The 15,233-nt window shown below is 42.4% G+C and overlaps 1 protein-coding gene across 1 annotated transcript; it reads left to right on the top strand.

Moving 5' to 3' along the window:
- Positions 1-1,595: 1,595 nt before the first annotated feature.
- On the top strand, positions 1,596-9,852 carry prdx6 (peroxiredoxin 6). The gene is made up of 5 exons (XM_030049310.1): positions 1,596-1,783; positions 5,898-6,054; positions 7,700-7,843; positions 8,635-8,781; positions 9,478-9,852. Exons 1-5 carry the CDS (start codon positions 1,692-1,694, stop codon positions 9,601-9,603), a joined length of 666 nt encoding a protein of 221 aa, XP_029905170.1. The 5' UTR covers positions 1,596-1,691; the 3' UTR covers positions 9,604-9,852.
- Positions 9,853-15,233: the final 5,381 nt, after the last annotated feature.

The raw sequence follows: 15,233 nt of genomic DNA, 5'->3' as shown, positions 1-15,233 counted from the left end.
TCTGTGGTAGAGACCTCAGGTTGTCGCTTATTCCTTGGCTGCTTACCACTTTTACAGATTTATCCACATTGACTCTCTTTAAGGCTTCTGCATATGATATGTTGTTGATTACCTTGCATTTTTGCACCTCTTTTGCTTTAATCTGTACAGCACAACCTCCATATGCTGCACTGTGTTCTCCTCCACAGTTACAACATTTCAACTTAGCATCTTTCGCACATTTGCCATATTCATGATCCCCTCCACATTTTGCACATCGTTGTTTACCGCGGCACTGTTGGGCTACATGTCCCATTCTTTGACAGTTGAAGCATCGTATCGGATTAGGGATATATTCTCTTACCCTATAGTTGATCCACCCCATTCTGATCTCTTTGGGAAGCGTGCTCTCAAATTGTACTAGCACTGACAAACTGTCCTTCTTTTTCCCATCTTTATTTGTCTGGAGTCTCTTGACATCTATCACTTTTCCTCCTTTGATTTCTTTCTTTACTTCCTCCTCAGTCATTTCTAGCGGCACATTTGAAATTACACCTCTCAGTTTAGCCACTATACCAGGTATATGGGTTGCGATCTTTACTCCATCAAGTGTGTTTATTTTAAGGATTTTTTCTTGTTGCTGTTTGTTCATAGCAAAAATGAGAACTCTGCGGTTGTTGAGAAACTTAGCGAATCTTATCTTTCCAATTTCTTTCTCAATTGCTTTCGTCATTTTAACTGGATGAAAATGTCCGGTCTCTCTTCCAAACGTAATGACTACTTTCCACTCTTTCTCAGTCTCACTGTTCAACAAATCTTCCCGATGAGTTCTTACTTTTTTAGAGGCACCTTCTTCTTCCTGGCTACTTCGATCTGACCAGTCTTTGCCTCTACCTGTCTTATCTTGTCTTTTCCTTCTTCTGTTTGATGCAATACACCAATCCATACCTTCCTCGCCCCATTCCTCTGAACTTTCTCCCATTCTACACTCACGGTTCAGTTGATTGCAATCCGATCCACGCCAACGCCAAACTCAAGCCACTTCCTCTCCTCTCTCAACCAACGTCCGTGCCGCAAAGGTGCCTGGGAAATGGTGTCTTATCGGGTTTTCTTAGCGTGGTCACGAGATACGTGTGCGCAATGCATGGCGTTACATAACACTCACCATAGAGACGCCCAGGTGACTTGCACTTTTGTAATACAACATCTATAACACATTTCATGGCAAAACAAACTTCAATTTAATGGCAATAAAATCACACACTGATTGACTACATTGGACGATTGTACCTCTTGATAGATCTGAATTGCTATGTTTGTTTGCTTTTTTATTCATATTTAAATGCACTTTTGTGGGGACCATTCTCCAAAAACCTGCATCTTCATCACATTAAGCACATTTAAATATGAATACAGTGAGAAATCATGATGAAGCAAGACGCTGGCATTAACTATAGCTCAACACAGAGCGTTACTGCGCAATAACATAAGACAGTGGCTTCTGATGTACTATTGATACACTATCACGGATTCATTACACTCCTATCTGTTGATGATATTTCGTCGTGCTCTGGTTGGTCGATGATGATCTACATCATGGCCACGCCTCGTTCCGGGTTCATTCATGTGGTGGTCATCACAGCCAGGCAGTAGCGCCCGTCCTGCAGCTTCGTCCTTCCTCTTGCGTCTGTTTGGCAGTGAAGACCCTCACCATGCCTGGCGTTTTGTTGGGTGACGTGTTTCCAAACTTCGAGGCCGACACCACCATCGGCAAGATCAAGTTCCACGATTTCCTGGGAAACTCGTAAGTGCATGAGATTTTCCTCTGTAGTCTGTCATTCTGAGGTTTTAATTCTGCGTGTTTCAGTGTAAGGACACGGACTGACCCAGGATAGCTGAGTGCGTGTAGGCCTGTTACCCGACTGAGGGGATGAAGATGGTGGCGAAAAGTTGAACTTAAAAATGCCAAATGCCAGTGTGTGCGGATCAGGCATCAGACAATAGAGCAAAGCCACGTCCGTGTCAGTACCTGACTGTTAACCCCCGTGTTATGCGACACCTGGTGGTTGGCACAGATCAGATTATACAAACATGACTCAACATAACAGTGGATTCCTGAAAAGTCCACTCTAAAAGACAATATACACATCACATATCTTCATTCTCCTGCATACTGTTTTCCATCATAAAATTCACATTATTCAAACTCATATAGACCTTTTTTTGTATTTTTATGTCTATTTGAATAGAGCTTATCATTAATTATCTGTCGATCAAAACTAGGTTTGAGGCAATCAGATTTAGTTTTCTGATTGTTTTTGGTGGACATTATGCTGTACAGTTACATGGAAAGAGAGAAATTCAGTGTTTTTTTTTTTTTTTTTCTGTCTGGATGGTTTTCTCATGGAGGCCTGAAAGCAGAGGACAAAGCTAGTATTGTCTGTTTCTGTGTACACTTTCAGTCTTTCATTACTCGAGTCCGCAGTTGGCATCTCTTCCAACGTATAATCCTCTGATCCTCGATGGTGTCAGTAGAGCAGAGAGAAAACAGTTACATCACATGTGTTACATGACACACACACACACACACACACACACACACACACACACACAACCTGGTTTAGGCAAAGCCAGCATGTTGTATTATGCCACTTTGTATTGTTTTGTTTTATGTTTTTATTTTTATTTTGAATTGTCACACATGCAGATTAAGAGGAAATAAGCACATAAAAGTAAAAGCTGGTGATTTCTCACATATGTGCACACATGGCACTCACACTAGACTGCCCTGAACACATGGTCCCATTTGTTCTGTAGTGAGAGCTAATAGGACCAGAACTCAGAAATTCCTGTCCTGGTTGATCCTCCACCCATCCTCTCTTCAACTCTGTTTCAGGAAGGTTTTTTCTTACTTGGTTACAGTGAAGGTTTGGCACACTTTGCATGAACAGTGTTCCACTTCTCTATCACTTGCTGAACTCCATTCTTATCAGCACAAGGACACCAAAGCGTTATTGAGATTACATCAAAATGTTTATATCCGTCCTCAGTGGGAGCTGGTGCTACACTGTTGCAGTAACGGCCTAGTTCTCAGCACTCTATTATGTTCGTCCCAGTTGACACAAAGGGCAGCAGTGTTGGGGCATCCTTGTTTCTGTTTGTGGCAGGATGGCAGATTAAGCACCAAAGAAATTCCAAATTCAAATTCCATACCTTAATTTTGTCCCTGCTTTTCTGTAATAAAGAAAAAATAGGACTAAAGATTATGCTTAAATAAAGAGCATGCATCTGGAATGGAACTTAACCTCATATAACTTTAACTCTTGTAAAATATAATCTGAAAACATTTATAGCCCTTTGACAGATTTGTAATTCAAAATGGTAGGAGTAGTAAAAATAAATAGTTATTCAGTTGGCTTTAGTGTTATATTTGTTATATTTTGCCTCCTTTTCAATGCCTCGAGCAACACCAGCCTCTGAACACAGTGTTTTCACAGTGTGATTCCCCTTTCAATCAGGTGGTCACGCTGCCTCTATTCATGAAAGCATTATTGGAGTGAGGAGCAAAGCTGCATTGTTGCCTCTAACCCATGTGATGTCCACCACAAATCACTAACTAACTATGTGATTATGGATTAACACAGTATAACACCACAAGCTCTGCAGCCTGAAGGTCCTCATTTATTGCACATAGTTCATAAAGTGATTCAGGTTGTGAATCAAGTGTTGATGCAGATAAAAAATGTAAAATTAAATATTTTGCAAGATTCCTTTATTTACAAATATGAAAACAGAAACTAAAATTCAAACGATGTGGAAGATTACACCTAGTAAATGATATAAGATGTCATTCTTTTCTTAAAGTATCCACAGTTCTTGCAGTCCTCTGTTAAAGTCTTCAACACTTGAGAACTGAGAAACTTGTGTAAGAACATTAATATTCATCTTACCCTTCAGCCCCCCCCTCCTTATGCAATACACTGTATTTTCCCACTGCAGCCCAGCTGGGTTTCTTGCCTTGGGTCTGAGTTTGCTAGATTCCCAGACACCTGTTGCTCCAATCTGTGTCTGCTGGTTCTGGTATTTCCTCCACTGAGACAAGCTGTTCTTTCTGTTTCTCTCCTTTGTCACCCATTTCCCCCGCTTCTGTTGTCTCAACTCCCACTCCTTCCTTAAGTCGTACTCTTATCCCTATCTGTTCCTGCTGCCCTTCAGGAACTCTCTTTGACGTTTAGCTTCTTTTATTTGTCCACAATGGAACATTTGAAGATTTTGCCTGGTATTAAATATATACAACATACATGGGTTCATGGAGAACAACTCAGGAATATAACTCAAAGACAGTAACAAGTGTGGCATATACCAAGCTGATGCAAAGATGATCTGGCTGAACTCCTTCCTACCTTCCTACACCAAGTCACTGATGCACCTTACCAGGATCTACAGCAGCAACGTCAGGATATCATTTGGACTGGAGAAGTGTGTGCATGTGGTAGGGAAACTAGAACTACTAGAACGGCATAGAAATTTACAGGACAAGTACTTAGAGATCCTACAGACACATGGGAACAATTCAGACAAGTCTTGACATGTCAGATCCGTGTAAAGAACAAGCTCCAAGCCATCAACAGTGAGCTGGCCATGTCTGAGAGGAAGTTGCTGATATCAAGACCCGGAAACTCCTCAAATTGCAGAGGGTTCCTGAGGGTGGCTGAGACTGTACATCAACCAGAAAGAGGGCAGAGGGGCTTTAATAAACATCAGTGACACCATCCTGAATGATGCGCAAAGCATCCGTGAGTACATCCATGCAAGGGCTCCCAACAATAAACTGCTAAGAAAACATCTCACAAGGCAGCAGACAGGGGATGTGGATGAGGGGCAAGTCGAGGAGCTGCAAGCCAGAACCCTCTCTGGAATTTACCACCGGCAGACAGCAGAACTGAAAAGCTTGAAAAACTGCACTGAGGTACTAATATTGATCAGTACAGCACTAAGTCAGTAGAAGCTGGGGTTGACCACGTTGGAGAGGGCACTCCCAAATTCAGATGGGAAACACTGTAAAGGGTAGTTGAGAATATTAGATCCTGAGGGACCTCTGGTTCAAACAGATAAACAAATACTGGCCAACTGGTCACTGGGGTAATGGACAAGAAACAGAAAATAACAGTGATGATACATGTATCTATTCCCAGACAGCAACATCAGAAAGTAAGAATACAAGAAGCTGGAGAAGTACCAGGAGGTACTTCTTAAGAAAGAGGAACTGGAGAAGGTTTGGAAAGAGATTGCAGAAGTGGTCCCATTTGCGAAAGGAGCACTCAGGTCTGTGACCTCCAAACTGAGAGAATGGCTCCAACACACTCCCGGAACAACTGAGATCTATGTTCAGAAGAGTAGAGCTAAGATATCATGCAGAAACCACCAACTCCAAGATGTCTGGTAGGGGTGATTTAGGAAGATACACATTCGATCCACACACTACAGAGATTTTTTTTTATCTACATAATAAACCCATCAAATGAACTTTGAAATGCATAAAACAATCAAGAAAGTAGGACCATGAGGTGGACTGTCTTTCTTAGCAGGATTATGACCTTTTGAATAAACAAGAACTTTAGTCTATGTGATGTAGCATGTGTTTGCCTAAAACCGTGGCCAGAGGGAAGTAACAAAGGCCATCCATAATTCTTTGGTTGTTGCGTAAAAGTAGCCTCAAATAGACATTCAGGAAGGTTAACTGTGTGATTCAAATGACCTTTATTTGCAACATTTACAGTGCCACTGATTTTTTTCACACCAAGGTTTTTAAAACCAGGACCCTGTAGAGAAGGGGATGTATAGTTGTGTAGACCATCATTGTTACATTAACATTTAAAAATCCTCTTTTTCCTTCTTTTTCTTTCTTCTTTTTGTAGATGGGGTATCCTGTTCTCCCACCCAAGAGACTTTACTCCTGTCTGCACCACTGAGCTGGCTTGTGCCGCTAAGATCAGCGATGAGTTCACAAAACGGGGTGTCAAGATGATCGCCCTGTCCATTGACAGTGTTGAGGATCACCGCAGTTGGAGCAAGGTTGGGGACACACACAAACATACATGCTTAGTTTTTCCACAATGTTGATGTCTCTCTTTATATGTGGTGTTTAATAGGTTAGACAATAACTGTCAAGGGCAGGGGTCAAGGTGACCATGGGTAGTATGACACTTGGTCAGATGATGACAATCTACTCATACACTTGTGTTGCATAACTCTGACATGTGAAAGCTTGCACATGGGTTACCATCTGGAAACCTAGGCAACAGTATCTCAAGTTCTTTGTGTTGCTCTTCTGACCTGCAAAATGTTCATCATCCCCAACTCCACCTGTTAAATCCCTTGTGAGACAAGGCTTTGACTTCACTGTCTTTACCAAGCTTTGTTTTATGGCTCATTTTTATTTAGATGGGCCTGCAGTCTGTCCCACAATCTCTATATACTCCCATATAACTGAAAAAGTTTCTCGTCAGTTTGTCAGTGTTATTCTCTCAGAGTGCTGGAATCTGTAATCTTACAGGTCTACAGCCTGAAACTGTTCCTATCAGTCAACATAATTATAAAACTATGAAACTGAGCTTCTCCTAGTCTAGGCCTGTAAATCTAAACTGCATACTAATTGTGCTAGAGGTGCTTTTACTGGAAGAAAAGGGGGGGTCAAGTAGGTTTTTGTGGGCTAATCCCCACCCTCACCACCAATGGGACCCACTGTGATTGGTTTTCAGTTGGGTTGCTAAGTTACGACAACGCCTCCTCTGAAAGGGTTGTGATTGGTCCAAGAGTGAGGGGAGTTAAGTTCTGGATTCCTACACTGGCCCAAAGCCGATTGAACTGTTTTCATTGTGAGGTTACAGCAGCACCACCTGCCTCAAAGAAGAAGAAGGTGGTTTTGAGTGCTCTCTCTTTGCCCTCCCAAATGTATGTCAAGCATTTCAACCACAAGTCATATGACCAGGCTTTTAGTTCAAGGCCATCATCACAAATTCTTGGTAGTAACTTCTGAACAACTGGTAATGATTCATTTGAGTTACAGATCAACTGCTGGGGGTTTCATGTCAACCTACAGCAAACACTTTCCAGACCTTTGTATCTCATTGGACCAAATCACTGCTGCAGGGATGGAGATCAATCAATTTGACAGGAATTATTAACTCAAGTTGTGTAACTTAGCACCAACGGTATTATAGTTAACTAAAAAACTTCACTAAAACTAGATGTGGAAAAAAACATTTTAGTTGACTGAAATAAAAATAAAAAGCTAAACTTTAGAAAAAAAAAACAAAAATTAAATGAAACCATATTGTGTATTTACAAAATTGTAAAATAAAATAAAAACATGCAGGAAATGTCTTTAGTTTCAGTCTTTGTCAGTTTAGTCAAATTAGTCAACAAGCATGAGGAGGTGTTGGTGCTGGTGTTTATTGAGGCTGAGACATATACATGACTATGAGTCAACTGCCTCACAAAATGTTGTGCTTGTATTGTAACACCTATTCTGGACTTTTTAAATCTTTCCCTACAAATACAACAATCTGGAAAATAAGTGAAACTAAACCAAATTGAAAACAAAAATTAACAACTACAAAAAATAAAGACTAACTAACTCTGCTTAGTACACACCCACTGACCAAAGGTTTAAAGGTTGAAAAGTGTCTGAAATCATGTGCCCTGTTCCTCTGTACAGGATGTGATGTCAGTGAGCGATAAGGCAGAAAGCCCTCTGCCCTTCCCCATCATCGCTGATGACAAGAGAGAGCTGTCGGTGCAGCTCGGCATGCTGGACCCCGATGAGAGAGACAAGGACGGGATGCCCCTCACTGCCCGCTGTGTAAGAACCCTGTCCTCCCTTTCTCACTCCCTGGCACAAACGTTAGGGTTAAGGTTAGTACCATGTTCTCACACTGCCACCATGGATAGTCAAAAAGCAGGGGGTTGCAATCAGATGACCAATGCACAGTATCTGAATCCAAGATTATCTCCTGCCAAACGCCCGTGAACTTTGGCTTGTACAGGTATATCAGGAAGAGTCACCTGCCACACTGCCCTTTGACTTACGAGGAGGTGCCAGTTCTGTTCTCAGACTTTTTCCCTGCTGACCACTGCACCCTCTTTGACTGTGAGCCAATCAAATGAGAGCAATATGATGGTTCTGTGTCAAACTGGCTGGTGATTGGCTGCTGTTACACTGGCTTTATAGTGTCCAAAGGGATGCAGATTTCCTTCCATTTCTCTCCTACCTGGATGGGTATCTAGCCTAATGTTCATTGAAAGTTAATGTTATGTCTGTGTGGCAATATGCAAGAGGTGTGAGGACTAAAAACATCCACTGTGGATGAGTGAGGTCTGAATTGAAAATCCAAATCTATTTAGTAAAATCCTCAATACTGTAGACCAAATAACATGGAAAAAATAACATGGATTTTTTTAAATAAAAAAAATATACTAGTCCATGGCAGATCAGCAACAAGGTTAATTTCAGACATCATTTGTAATCAGAGTACTGAGAGTAAAAAGCAAAGCTGTCTCTGGAAGCATTTGTTCCATTATACATTTTGATGTATGGTAAATAAATTAGAAAACTGAAGCTTTTCTCTTTCTTACTGTCCTGCCTGCCTCCAGGTTTTTGTGGTTGGCCCAGACAAGAGGCTGAAGCTGTCCATCCTCTACCCTGCCACCACAGGAAGGAACTTTGATGAGCTGCTCAGAGTTATTGACTCTCTGCAGCTCACCGCGCAGAAGAAGGTCGCCACACCTGTCGACTGGAAGGTATTCAGTCCAGCCACTTTGAACCAACCAGTAGCCTAGGTGATAAGTAATCAGGAAACAAAACTGGATGCACGACGCTCTTTACAAATGCATGACACCACAGATACACAATTTTTGCACAGATGCCAAGTGTGTAAAAAAAAAACAAAACAGCAAAAGCACAACATGATACATCATATGGGAATTGTCAGTAATTGCTTGCAGGAGGTGATAAGTAAGTGTAAACATGGAACTCTTTAGCCCTGCAGTACGCTCTTCATCATCACCTTGTGAGCTAAATTACCAGATACAAACACCACGATATGACTTGATTCCCAATGGTTTTCAAAGTGGGGCTGGATGTCCCCTAGGGGTCTTTGAAGGGCTTCTTGAGTGTGCTGAGCAGAATGAGGAACAGTTTATTTTCACTATAATTTAATGCAAAAATTAGTTAGAAATTAGTGCACTATCAAAAATGCACGAATGGTTACTTTAATATCACGTTTTAATCTAATCTAAACAATTCAATACTTAACAAAAACCAAAATGTCTTTTTCTATCATGGTCCCAAAACCACACCAAACAGCGGCCTGCAGTTTATTGAAAGTGAACTTGGGGGTCTCGAACATGAAACAGTTTGAAAACCGCTGCTCTAGACTGTGTTGTAAATGCATCCATGCTCCAATTCACACTGCTCTGTTCTCACGTCTCTTTCAGCCCGGTGAGAAAGTCATGGTCATTCCCTCTCTCTCTGAAGCTGACGCTGCAGCCCTTTTCCCCAACGGTGTGACCACTAAGGAGGTGCCTTCTGGGAAGAAATACCTGCGCTACACACAGCTCTGAATTGAGAAACACAACAGCACAGTCCTGAGGGGCTCACTGAGCACTAAATCCTGCTCTTTCTTTTGAACAATAGTTTTTAGAACTGACCAGTAGGTGATTTTACCTGACGTTATTACTGGTGTATTCATCCAGGTTTATATTTCTAGTGATGCCATGTGCCCAGCGATGGAAAAGTGATATTTACAGTATCATTGTACAGTGCCTTGCTTTCCTTCCCTTGAATAAACACTTTTGTAATGTTCTTTGAAACTGAGTGTGTGTTTTACATGTCAGAACACAAATGCATACATCCTATTTTAAAAAAAAAAATCACTGAATAGATAGATAGATTTACTTTATTGATCCCAAACTAGGAATAGAAACATTAAGGTATCAGTGCTCTGCATTAGTCAATAACTACTGCATCATTTTCAGGTGCAGTTATATGGCTGCCACCTGTCTTGGCCAACTGGACCTCGCGTTTTATAAGAGCATAAAAGAGGGGAGATGGATTTTCAAAATAAACTACTTCTCACATTTTGCAGACATAGTTGTGAGATAGAGTTTTACTTAAAGATAGTGAAACGCATAACATAAAATGACCAAATCAGATTTAACATCCTGCTATACTTAAACATGATGAAAACCCCTGTAACACTGAGCTGCCACTGAACTCTGCTGCTATTTCAACACTAGAGGTCCTTCTACAATTATAACTGAGACACTAGAATGCTGCTGGATTGCTGCATCACTCTCTTCTGTCAATAGGTGGCGGTATGTGCACAGTCATAGATGCTGATAGTGTCCTGTGACAACCATACAGCTAAAAACACCAGTCTCAAAATTAAAAACATTACACAATGTCAGGGAGTGGTAAAAATCAGGCTGGCAAAACTTTGTAATAACTTTTTAACTTACTGTCTTGATGTAGACTCAACTTTTAAACGAATAGCTATTGTTTCTTGTTTTGCTCTCCCTTATGTCAATCTGATATTGAGGCCTTTTCATTGTTTGTTGTATGCCTCAAGAGGATGCAAAGGAAAGAAAAAAGGGCAGCGGTGAACTGAACCTATGCACGTTCATCTTTAAAACATAAGAGGCAGTGTGGATTAATGACTGAAGTGACACTTGCTTTTCATCAGGCGTAAACTTGGCCTGTGAGCCGCATCCAAGCAGATTGGCCGTAACTGTAGATGAGACACCGAAGCCACAACCAGGGTATAGGTTTCCTCTTCAAGTTATTCAACCCTCAAAACTGTGTGGCTGAGGATCATATTAATTACTTAATGCAGTCTGAAGGTGAGGGCACTCACACACACAAATACACACACACACACACACACACACACACACACACACACACACACACACACACACACACACACACACAGGCCTGTTATTCACTCTCAGGAATTCTGAGGTCAAAGACAAAAGGTGGGATTCCCTTTGAGTATGAACAGAGGCAAAGTTTGAGCAGATAAAAGGTTTTGGACCCTTTTCCAGTTCACCTCTACAACCCAGAGAAATTTCTGTGCCAGGCAGGTGAGGCCTAATTTCTCCTTGACAACAACGCTTAACAGTGCTAACGCATTGAATGTACATATTTTTCATCAAGTAAACACTCAAGCCCTTGACCTTTTCTTCCTCCTCCTCCTCCTCCTCATCCTGTGTTCTCCGTTTTCAAGCCTTCTTCTCTGGTGGCCGCTTTGCCACCAGGAATCATCCAAAGTAACACCCACGCAGACACACCGTCCTGATCAAATGCATTTCTCAAATTCCAGACTACAATGGCCTGTGCCAGAGAACGTGAAGCACTTTGGGTATCAGACGCGGGCTTAATTGTCTAGTACCAACCCACAGCTGCTCATCTGTCACCCCTCACTACAGCGCTATCGGGGCCAGCTCACCCCACCTTGCCTAGTCAACACTGGCCGTGTTCATGTAATACAACACCACGCCTGGCCAAGTCTCTCACAGGGCAAAATACAAACACAATACCAGCTGCTCTCCCTCTCTCCCTCTCCCTCTCTCTTTCCCACATGCACATGCATACACACTAAACCGCTGAATAAAGGCATGAACATTCATCTGAAAGCCAAGCCCCAACCCCAGCGTTGCACTGATGTGATGGAGCTCCGACTTGTCGTATCTCCGAGAAGGAGAGGACTTCCCCTCGGACCATCTGGGCTACAGTTCTCCTATCAAGTGGCTATGGCTGGCTATGGTGATATTCATTTTACTGTGCAGAGCATTTGAACATTTGAAAAGAAAAAAAAAAATTGTTCTAAGTTGTTTGGCAAATTCAAGTCACAAAATGCATATTTGTATTTGCTTCTATGTGTGTGTGTGTGTGTGTGTGTGTGTGTGTGTGTGTATGTGTTTATTTATGAGCATGGGCTTGCAAAGGAGGAGGTCATTATTCCCATGCTATGTGCCAGGCATTGACTTCATCACCTGAAGCTGCCTGTGACCTGCAGGTTAACAAGCCAGAGACCAGGGAAGCATAACAACAACAACACACACACACACACACGTGCGCGCACACACACACACACACACACACACACACACACACACACTGAGCTATAGCTTGATGCTTTCCAGACATGCCCTCTCTCCCTCCTGCGTTGCCTGGCACTTGAGCTCTCCCCACTCCGCCTCCCACTCTCGCACACTCAAACTCACACACACTCACACACACACACACGTAACTCCCCTGTCTCACTCAAGTTTCTTATCAAAGCCTGGTACCTCTGCTCTCTCTGGCTTCCCTTTCCCATGAATTGAGAAAAACACTTCACAGACATCTCCTTCTCTTTGTTTATTTCTGTTCTCTCATTAATTGTACGCTTTCCTCAGTCCTAGCTGTGATACAGTTCAAAGAGTGGTTAACTTCTGAAGGAGTGCTACTGCAAAGCCCGTAGGATGCATTTGAGTGTGTGTTTATTTCTGTGTATTTATTTGTGTGCACTCATCTTTCAGCATGGAGAAATGGTCCAGATCCTGGCTGTTCAACTCCCGACCTTCTCTAAAACCTCTCTGGGGCCGACACATGCTGTTTACAGCCAGAGAGACTGACAGACACAAAAATAAGACTAAGATAGATTTACTCATGAGCAACAAGGCAGATGAGAAAACAGAAAGAAGGTCAGACGGAGAAAAACTCCAAGAGAAACATGGTTGTTGACCTCAGGATTTGGCTGAACTTTAAGGGGCATTAACCGGCTCACAGTGGACACTCACCCTAGAGCTTTCTGCACCCCAGCTAAAGCGTGGGTCACGGGGTTTGGATGCACACACACTCACACGCACGCCTGCACACACCAGGGAAGGCATAACGATAAAAGTGATGAAAGCGTATCATCCGAGTGGTTAGATAAATGCCATTGTTTTGATGGCACCTCATAAATACAGCATCGAGACAGGCTATTACTGCAGTCATATCCCGGAGCTCTCTGGAAACTAATAGGTAGGTTAGGGCGACTTAGTGCTCTGTGAACAGGGTGATGAATGTGAAGGTAAAAGTGCAATCACTCTCTGCGCTTATCTTTATCTCTCTCTATCAATATCGCTCTCTTTCTCTACCCTTTTTCCTCCCCCCTTCCTCTCTATTAGAGACACATTGATCATCAACCGGTGGCATATCACCTGAGTAATGGCTAAGGGTGTCTGGGCTCTAAAACAACCCCAGTGCAGCGCCAAGAGCTTTATCACAGTGACAAGGCAAATGGCTGCTCACATAATAAAGTGTGCCTGTGAGTGTATATGTGTGTGTGTGTGTGTGTGGGATCATAACGGAGAGGATTTTGCCATTAAGAGGAGACATCAAACACAACCCAATAAGAATCAGAGACCACCCGCCCTGCTGCAGAGCACAGTATGTTAGCTGCAGACTACAGAAACACTTTAAGTCATTAATAATCGCAGGTGTGTGTGTGTGTGTGTGTGATTTTCTTCAAGGCAAGCTTTCAATTTAATCATACTCAAGGGTGATATTTTTTTTTTTTGGTGGACCTGTTTACACAGATAGAAAATCAAACAACTGGAATAAAAACGATTGAATTAAACTTCCATTTCTGCTCTAATCTTAGGAGGCAGCACATTTTCATAACCAGGTGGACACAGAGTCAAGGCCCGGTGTAAATTCGCAATAACAACAATGGCCTTGACTTGGCCAACATTTAAAATGACACCAAATCTAACTTAACTATCACTTATGTTGATAAGCTATGGAGGCCTGACTTGAGATGCTAGAGGAAAAGAGGTGGAGGGACCAAAACTTGAGAGGAACGGTAAGCAAAACAAAACAGAGAGGGGAAAAAAAAAAGATAGCGACCTCACAATTCCGAACCCCACTGCTGTTTTTTTATCTCCTGTTTTCTTTTCCGTCGGTTTATTTTTCTTTAAGCAGAGGGCAGCTTGTGTGAGAGGGCAGAGGGAAGGTGGCTCGGCAGTGAAACTCTATCGCGGGGGGGAGAGAGAGCCAGAGTGCCACGTTTGTGTGTGCAAGTGTGTTTGTGTGTGTAAGTATGTGTGTGTGTGTGTGTTTGTGAGATGTGGTGCAGTGAGAAGGGGAGGGGGCATGAATGGGTGGAGGCAGCGGAGGTGAAGGACGAGAAGAAATTGAAAGAGAGAGAATGAGGAGAGCAAGGGATGTTGGAGAAGGAGAGGTGACTGCGTTGCCGTGGTAACTGTTTAGGGTTTGGATGATTTTCCTAACCATAATGGGCTAGTTTGGACCGTAATGAAACCAGTCTGGCTTTCCTGGCCCTCACACTCCGGGTCATTTGCACACACACACTCACACACACACATACACGCAGCTGAGAGTGTAACACATGTTTTGCTTTAGTAGTTGTTTATGTTCATCCAACAGTGGGAGAGGAGAGTCATGGTTAAGTATCAATTAAAGCGATGATCGTAAAACAAGCGTTCGTAAACAAACATTGCCAAGCTAGCAGAGAGAGAGGCAGAGAGAGAGAGAGAGCGAGAGGAAAAAGAGAGAGATTAATATTATTATTACAGCAGAGAATATACTTGCCTGTTTTTGAAAATAATGTCATAACTTAGCACAAGAAGTCACATTCAGACATCTTACAGGTATTAAGTTCTCTCTTACTTCAGTCACAGTTTAAAGACACTCAATATTTGCTGCACAAAGTTTAATAAGTTGAAAAACAGACACATATATTCCTCTCTGGCGTTAAGGTACAGCTTGCAGGCTTCAGCCCACCAGGAACCAGCGAGAGCCTAGTTTTCTGGGTTACTGGTTTCAATAAGCATGTGTATAAAACTGTGTGTGTTAATGGGGCTTTAAGCCAGCATATGTTACAGAGGGGGAGTAATAAGTCTCTGTGCGTGTGTTAAATAAGTTGGGACGTTGTGTGTAATAAAGTGTGAATGTGTATTTGTGTATGTGTGTGCGCTAATGTCTCCTCTTTCTGAGTATAATGAGCTCCCCTGGGCCTCCCTCACCTTCCACCCCTCCCTTTAAGCCTTCGTCCCTCCCTCCCTCTTTCCCTCCACTGCCTTTCCCTAAACTTGGCCCTATTAACCCCTTGCTTCCCCTCAAGTATTTATTTAGGTTCAGGAAGGTGGGGAGGAAAGGTGAGTCAATAGCCTGTACACATGTTTATTTATCTATAGGTGGG

This window comes from Myripristis murdjan, chromosome 4 (assembly GCF_902150065.1).
Source record: "Myripristis murdjan chromosome 4, fMyrMur1.1, whole genome shotgun sequence".
Classification (NCBI taxonomy): domain Eukaryota; kingdom Metazoa; phylum Chordata; class Actinopteri; order Holocentriformes; family Holocentridae; genus Myripristis; species Myripristis murdjan.
Note: the sequence above shows the minus strand (reverse complement) of the source record. Positions and strands in the feature narration are given on the sequence as shown.